At 42.0% G+C, this 8,931-nt stretch overlaps 1 protein-coding gene across 1 annotated transcript; it reads right to left on the minus strand.

Moving 5' to 3' along the window:
* Positions 1 to 5,686: 5,686 nt before the first annotated feature.
* Positions 5,687 to 6,359, minus strand: LOC118072295 (secreted RxLR effector protein 161-like). Its single transcript, XM_035092022.1, has 2 exons — positions 6,024 to 6,359; positions 5,687 to 5,926 (listed from the first exon to the last, which is right to left on the minus strand). The coding sequence occupies exons 1-2, from the start codon at positions 6,357 to 6,359 to the stop codon at positions 5,687 to 5,689; spliced, it is 576 nt and encodes a 191-aa protein (XP_034947913.1).
* Between the last annotated feature and the right edge of the window lie 2,572 nt (positions 6,360 to 8,931).

Genomic DNA, 8,931 nt, shown 5'->3' on the forward strand with positions numbered 1-8,931 from the left:
CCACGGGACAACCAAGACGGTGTCAGCACCGTCCTGACTCCTGGTGGTCAGGTGCCATCCCAAAATACCGCAGAGAATGCCGCCATTAGAAGGACAGACGAACTCCGTCTTCTTCAATCAAATCTCCATCAAAACATTAAATCCACGAAAGAAGCGTTTGCACTTGTGAAAGAAAAGCAACTGGATGTACTGTTTTTACAAGAGCCCTACTCCACGAATGCCGGTTCATAAAGCTACGCAGTTAGAGGATTCGGCCGAGCCCTAGTCGCCGCAAAAATCCTTAAACGGGAAAAACCTAAATCGGCTATTGTTGTAGTTAACCCTCTTTTTAAAATGCTCTATATCGATGAACTTAGTACTGCACACTGTACGTGTGCTCTCATTGAAGGGCTTGGTTATTCGTTTTGCGCTATTTCACATTACTTCCAGTACAAGGATCCAAACGAAGTTCACACCGAACACTTACAAAAGGTCCTGACGATTCTTAGAGGCAAGCAAGTTCTTATCTGTATGGATGTGAACGCCTGATATTCTCTGTGGTCACCAGACTTCGACACCAGAGGGGAAAAGCTTGCAAATTTCTGTACCGAATTCGGTCTGGAAGTTCTCAACAGAATCGAAGAAGGTTCCACATACAGCTTCTCAAGAAGAGAATCGTACATAGACGTGACCAAAGCTACTCAGGGACTGTCACAGTCCCTTAGCAAATAGTCAGTCGAAAGAGAGTGGGTTCAGGGGTCAGATCACATGGCTATCGGAATCCAGCTTGGTCAAAGTGGAGTGCAGGGTAAAACTTACACGGAGGCACTCTGACGGTTCAATGTCAAAGCAGCTGATTGGGAAGCCTTTGGTAGGTTGATGCCCGAGCTAGGAAGCACACTTCCCGCTGGACCGTTGCTGGACTCTCTGATGAACATTGATGGATTCGCTGACCCCCTCGCAAATGAGTTAACAGATCTTTGCGAAGAATCCATGCCGCGTCGAAAAGCACCAAGGAAAGCGAATCCCTGGTGGAACAACCACTTGTCCCGATTAGAGCGCAGTGTATATAGGGTGCGCCATAGATACCCACCGCTTGGTGCAGATACTCACCGAATCACGACACCGAGACTTCGATACCGCCAGCAGGTAAGAAGGTACTCCCAAGCGATAAAAAAAACGAAAACAAAGAGCCGGAAAAACTTCGTCACAACCCACGGAAACGAGAAAAAATGGGGTGTGGTATACAAGATTGCGGCCCACAAGATGCGCGCTGAAAAAGTTATGAATGCACTCCGCACTGAAGAGGGTAATGGAACCCTAAATTTTCAAGAAACAGTCGAGCGATTGCTGGCAGTACATGTGGTCGACGACCATCCAGAAATTGATACAGATGAACAGAGCAGGACAGAGAGAAACGTTCTCAACCTACCTAGCACAAATGATGCAGAGCCATTCAATAAAGAAAAACTCAAGCAAGTTGTCCGAACGCTTAAGAACGGAAAAGTTCCAGGGCAAGACTTGCTGGAAGTGGAGGTTGTTGAACGTGCAATCGCGTACCTCCTCGAAAAATTTCTAACATTATTCAACGAATGCTTGTCTCAAGGCGTCTTTCTTTTGGGCTTGGAAGGGGGGAACAATTCGTATGCTCCTAAAGAGTCCCGACAAAGATGTAGCGGGCCCCAAATCATACTGACCTATAAGTCTTTTATCAGTACTAGGCAAAATCTTCGAAAGACTTATAAAAATTCGTCTTTCAACTAGCATCCTTAAACAAGGAAACATCTCAGATCACCAATATGGATTTATGGAAGGGCGATCAACGGTAGATGCGATACTGACAGTGCAAAGAGCGGTGCAAGAGTCCGCAGAACGTTAAGTGGTTGCATTGCTCTTCGAAATCTTGGGCACGTTTTATAATATATGGTGGCCTTTAGTCCTCGAAGTACTAAAGTCACAAAACTGCACTAAAAATATCTACAAAGTAATGCAAAATCTGAACATGGAAAACGCTATGCAGTGTACGCAGACGATCTAATTGTCATCATAGATGGCAATTCTAGGGAAAGCCTTGAAGCCAAAGGACGGGCAGTCGTTGACACAATACTCACTTGGTGTAAGAATGCCAAGCTCGAGTTATCAAAAACTAAAACGGAGGCAATCTTCATGAAGAGAGAAATCAAACTTAGAGGCGAGAGGAATTACAGAGATAAAAACAATCCCAGCTACCGAGAATATAAACCACACCTCAGAAGAAAGAAAGACAGGCATGAATGTAAACCGCCTGAGATTACTATAGGGGGTAATAAAATAAAGTACCCAGAAGTGGTTAGGTACCTGGGGGTCTGGTTCGGCAGAGACCTTAACATTTCCACACATATTCATAAACGACGGGCGCAAGCGGAAAAGTTATTCCATGTGTTGAGAATTAATTAATTCTCAGTTTGAATTTGCCATCTGCCAGGAACTTCGGCGGCCGTCTTGGGACTGGGTCGATAACCAATCGACCAAATAATCAATAATTCTTAATCTAGTCACTCATTTGACTAATTTTCAGTGTCCCTTGTGACTAATGAAGTTCCTGTCACCATTCTTTCACTGTTATCGTTCACGTGTACACGCCATTTACATTCCTTTCAAAAAAATCTTAAAGTTTTGAATCAATCATTAGTGCTAGTGCTATTGTGAATCATCAGAAATATTCAAGTTTCAGTCGACAATAAAAATCAACTAATAATTCAAGACAATTCATAGTAGATTCAAGAAAGTACAATAAATTCATTTTGCATTGCATAGATAGGCTAACGCCACGTGCACAATCATATTCTCGATCAACTTGAGAAGCGTGCTGAGCTCGTGTAGGAGGTCAATAATACCGAACACATCAAGTTGAACATTTTGTTGGACATTCAATTCAAACATTCAGTAACCACAAGTGACATTCTGTGAATTTTTAAAGACATTCAATTCTTGTATTCAGACATAAAAGATCATTTAGTGTATATTGTGTACCTGTTAGTGCTGAAAGTAAAGATATTATATTTGTTTATAGAACCTGACTTCCGGTTGCTCTGTTCCGGCATAATCATCCCTATCTTTAAACGGTTGAGTTAATTCACAAGTTGAGATTTTCTCAACACCATAAAATAAGACGCCTTTCGCGAATTCGTTGGTGACTTACTTATCACACCAGTCTAACCATATATAGGGGGTGCTTTCTGCCGGTGATTGCATATGCGTCCCCGACATGGAGCGATTTGTGCAATGCTAAAGATTCGCTGATGCTTGCGGCCGCACAGAGGAGCGTCTTGGGAGTCGCTGCGCATGCTCGCGCATTCAAGGGATGGCCTTTGCGTGGCGGTGGGCGTCCCGCCTATACGCATAGCGATCGACGATCTCAATGCACGATATACACTTTGTACCGATGAAGTAGTAACGTCCAACATCACTAGGATCTCCCTAAACGACAACACGTCAGAAGAATCATCGACGCCGATAATGAACCTCAGATTGCAAACAATACGAATATGGCAGGCAGAATAGGATGCTTCTGAGCCAGGTCGCAAAACATACTATTTCTTTCCGAATATAGCAGACAGGCTTGATAATAAATGGATACGCTTGAACAACTTAATGACGCCAATATTCACAGGACATGGCATATTTCGTGCACAATATGCCACCAAAACAGATCCAACCTGCCCCAATTGCAATAGAGGAGACGACGACACAGTGGAGCCGTTCCTGCATATAGAGATAAACGTACGGATATCATATTGGTCATACGTTCGGAAACAAACGTTGACCTCAGCTTAACATGGCCTAGAATAGTGCCAAAGTTTGTCCAAACAAAGGACACATGAAAGGCCCTCGAACAATTCGTCAAGGCATGGGCGGAAAAATTGTTCGAGGAAATTAGAAGAATCCGTGAGGGAATAAGAGAAAAGAGGAGGGTAGCGCAAACGGGAGCAGCAATGCCCAACACACAGAACCCTCCGCCCCGTAGAAGTAGTAGGTCATTGCCAGCTCTGTAAAAACATAACTAGTGAACTTCATTGATCCACACCTGGGCGTTGTCGGAACACTCAGGCACGGGTTGCAGGCCTGCAACCTTCGCAGAACACCTGTACCCTGTGGATCGAACCGATAGGGATTTCTCACTTAAACAATCTTTGATAACAATAAGAAAAACAAATATTAGTGCTCCGCAGTGGTCTGGGTGCGACCCGAAAGGTCCACACGACCAACTTCCCAGTGAAAAAAATGAGAAAACACTCCGAATAGAACCTGTTTCCATTCTTTATAACAAATGGAATTGTTATTAACAAAATGGGTGTGTTTTTATTCATTTGATATGGTTAGTTACTTCATTTCAGTAAAAGAAAAAATTGTGCGTTAGAAGAATTCAAATATACCTCATAGATCTTTTTTTTTTTATTATTTACAACAAATTTCATTGTTATAAACGGAAAAAGTATGTTTTCATTTATGTCATACGGTTGGTAATATTTTTTTAATAAAAGAAAAAAAAATGCGTTAAAAGTACTTATATACATATATAGCATGGATCCCTATTTTTATTGTTTATAACAATTTAAAACTTTTTATTTAAATATTACCACGATCAATAATCATTTGTTAGTAACAATGTTCAATTTTTATGGGCACAATTCCATATTATTAACAATTATTATTGACTATGACAGCGTCTGTAATGCTGTTTTTTCAATCCTGACACGAGTTTAACATTCTTTCATTGCTGATTTTGTTTTTTCGATGAAATATTGTCATCATATTTTTATACAATTATTACAAATATTTAATATTCATATTTTCCAAAAGATCTCATAATTTTGTCCAAAAAATGATATAATTTATAAATTTCAAAATTCAGGTAGTTCACACACATTTTTTCTAGTTTTTTGATTCTGCATAAAAAGCTATTAAACCAATTTTGCTGAAAATCTAATTTGTTCTAAGTTGCGCAATTACGTGTCGAATGTAGTTGGTTCCACGTCAATATCGTTTTTTGTTCTCGAGATAATCGAGGCAAAAAATAATCCCGAATGCACATACGTACACACACACACGTCCACTGGAAAACGGTCGTATTCGCCTCCGGGGACCTTAAAACGTGGAGATATGTCAAAATTCGGGGTTCGCAAAATCGGACCCATTACTATAACTTCCCACTGGGAAGTTAATAATAAAACTTTTATATATTTCAGGAAACATCTAACACTAAACATTTTCTCTCAGCTATTGACAATATAACGGTGCTTCCCTCACACCATAAAGAGCTAGGGCCGCCGATCGAAACGGCTAAAACTGGTATTACGGGAGACCAAAATCCAAGCCCGCATTCGGGGCTGGAAAGTAGAGAAACGACATGCAGAGAACCGGATGCTTTCGGTCAATTGAGGTTGGACTCATAGTGGTATGTTGCAAGGCCTTGGGCTAGATACGTGTATCCTCGTGCCTTTTTAAAGGCGCAAGAATATTACGTCTCAAGTAACGCCGTCACTAGAGGTAGAGCCATTCCCAGAGTTATGCCCTATAAGGCGAGATACTCAAATAAAATGTCCTTCTCAGGACAGGGAAACAAGGCATGTTTACTCCGACCGTGATATAGAAAATTTTTACTTAGGTGGATTGCACTTTGATTATCGCAATAGAGTGTAGTTGCTCCCAAAACAAACTTATTTAATCAGACTGTTACCATTAATTTTCTCAGATAAATAACTTCTTTAGCTTCATCTGAAAGGGCCATATATTCTGTTTCCATTGTCGAAAGTGCCACTGATTTTTGTTTACGCATTTGCCAGCTTATTGGTCCGCTTGCTAACGTCATAATATATCCAGAAGTTGATTTCCGTTCATAGGTCACCAGCTCAATCAGCATCAGAGTAAGCCAATAAGGGTTTCCCGCACTGGTTGTAAGTAATTCCTAATTCTTGGGTACCTTTCAAATATCGTAATATTCTGTTAGCTGCTTTCTAGTGTAAAATTCCAGAATTGGAACAGAAACAGCTCAAAAGGCTGACCGCAATGACAATGTCTAGTTTTGTTGTGTTTGACAGATAGACCAATGCCCCAATGAGAGATCTGTATGGCTTATTTTTCATCTCTTCCACTTCTTCTGGGGACATATTTTTCGTTAGTTTTGAACCAGTTTTTAATAGCGTGTCGACTGCATTTGAATTTTCCATATCGAGCTTTATGCACAAGTCTGCGATGTATCTAGGTTGACTTAATTTTATGCTGCCAGTTTCGCTGTCTCGCTTAATGTTGATACCTAGTATGTTATTTACTGCTCCAAGATCTTTCATTTTGAAAATTGTGCTTAACACTGTCACAAGACGAGTGGAATCATTGTCCATTTCGGACAAGTGGCGCCATCCATGCCGGACGGGACAAACTTTCAAGACAGCAAACTCATGTCGCCCTCTCGGGGAGAAAAACATTCACTGTTCCAGCAACCACGCCATCTATGGCTAACAGACACGACACCTATGACCGACACACCAGAGGCCTGTTTTACCAGCCAAGGTCAATTGACGGTCAACTTCCAACAACATTCAGCAGAGCAGCGGTTCAGTCAAGCAAATGTGGGGATGCCGTAAGGAAAAAGGGCGAACCACATAAGATTTATTTATAAACAAATAGTTATTTATTAATAATTATAGCAAACAAAGATAATTTTTAGTTAGAAAACGTTACAATAGAAAGCGCGGTAAAAGGTTACTGAAACGCCATGTTACGTTACTGGCGGGATGATTATGTGATGGCCGGCTTGGAACTTGGCCGCCTGGCCGCAAGATGGGTTCCTTGAACCGGTCGGTGGAGCCGCCATGCGGCAAGTGGGCAAAGCCTCACGAGCTGCCGCACAAAGAGGCGGAGTCAACGCATGGTGGGGGATCCCGCCAAAACGGGACTATATACCTCGACGCACGACGCGGTAGCAATCAGTTCAGAGCAGTCTTTGCTCAGCATTAGAGTTAGCGGCGAGCCAGTCAGCAAGCAATCGCGCACGCAGTTAGTCGTGTAGTAACGTCATAGTCCGCTTAATTAAGTTTATTGTTCCCGAGAACGGTGAATCGTGTCACGCGCTCAGTTCCGATCGCCGAAAGCATCGTAGCTGAATCCAGGTGGACGAGTTGGACGGACATACAGGTCGAGATGCCAGGCAGTCTCCCGCACAACCTCCTTTACCGAGAGAGTCGCCGAACACGTTGCAGCCGCTGAGAACTCGAGAGAAGCAGTCGAAGGACACCCAAGGGTACTATCATCCGACGGAAGGAATCACTGCGGCATCCCAGGATTTCCTCGTTTGATATCATCACGGTGAGCTCGTACATCATTTCTGTACCTTTTGTAAGGGCATAGGGCGAGCTGCGCCATAATTAATTGTAATACACTATTATAATTATTATTGATATCACTTGGCCCTTCTGGCAACTGTTAATCTTTTGTCCCTCTCGTGCCCGGCTAGTATTCCGGAGATTTGTACGATCATTATAATTTATTTGAATTGTTCATAGTTATTATTATAATCTCAATTAGACTGTTAAGTTATATATTTTGTAATTCATGCGAAAAGCAGGTTCGCTTCAGGTCGCGGATTGGTAAAATCCTGCGTATAGGTGTATAAAGCAATAAATAAACAGATTGTTAATATTACCTCACGTGAAAGACAATTCCCAAGGGATAACATCCTCCTGCCCACTTTGCATGCATACTTACAGGTATTAACGGGCGGCTAAGGAATACTGGAAACAACGTACACCCTTTGCATTAACATCGCGTGCCGACGGATCGGTATTACACGCCGACGCTGTGTGGGTTTTTCATCGTCGCTTTGCTATTTTATTATCTCGATTAATTAAAATCTATTCAATTTGATTAATATTAATTTAATTATTAATTCAATTAAAATCGTTGCTTTCTTTCTTCTTGCTCATCGTCGTCTCTCCTCAATCACACCGGCTCTACCACCGAGGAAGATAAAGGTAGGTGAGAACACGCATAACTATATGCGTGTTATATATACACGATTACACGCAGAAAAATACCTATCCAAAAATATAATTGACTTTTTCTTCGCCAAGACCCTGGAATACCCAAGCTATTCCTCATCAAAATTCATAAGCTCTCGAACCTGACGAGGACTTCTTCGAAGTAAACGAGATAGATGAAACAGGACAAAGACAGACAGAGAAAGACCTCATACAACCTTTCCCGCGCTTCCTAGTGCATTCCTCATCCCTTAAATTAACTATCTGTTCTGACTTGGAGGGCCCCAAGTCAGCAAGTCTCAGAATATTCGAAAATTGTTAATGCCGGACTTGTCCACCGGCGCGTCAGTCAACTCACTGGACCAATCATCGGGAAGTATTTCCCTCATGGCCCAGAAGGCAACTCTACGGCCCTAGTGACGCCAACAAGTACGCGGTCGAGCACTTGTGGCGTCAGTTAGCTCCAGGCAAATCGCGCGGTCATCTCTGTACAACCTTTCGCAGTCAAATCGCAGATTTTTGCAGTCAGCTTACCCGTTGTAGTTAAATTTACGGTCAAACAGACTCAGACAACTCTAGTGAACATAATTGAAGCTTCATCATCAATCTCATCAATGCCAGTGGTCCAGTACAGTCAGTTGTAGTGTCTTTGGGCGCGAAGCTGAACTGGCGTCGACGCCATAGTGCCTCACGGACATTCACATATACATCGCACACCCGAACAACTCTGGTGTATACCGTAAATGTTGCTATCCACTGTTTTGGGACGTTTTTTGGTGAAACATTGACCAGCAGATAATTCACAAGTGTAGAAATAGTTGAATTACGGACAACCCAATGAACCTTAGAGATTAGTGCTTTCTATTGTACTAGTAATTGTTAATCGTTAATAAAAGTGAAAAAACCATACAGTTTTGGTGTTAATAAACTCTTTTTA

The sequence above is a fragment of the Chelonus insularis genome, unplaced genomic scaffold (assembly GCF_013357705.1).
Source record: "Chelonus insularis isolate UGA/USDA-ARS -01 unplaced genomic scaffold, ASM1335770v1 contig_91_pilon, whole genome shotgun sequence".
In the NCBI taxonomy this organism is placed as follows: Eukaryota; Metazoa; Arthropoda; class Insecta; order Hymenoptera; family Braconidae; genus Chelonus; species Chelonus insularis.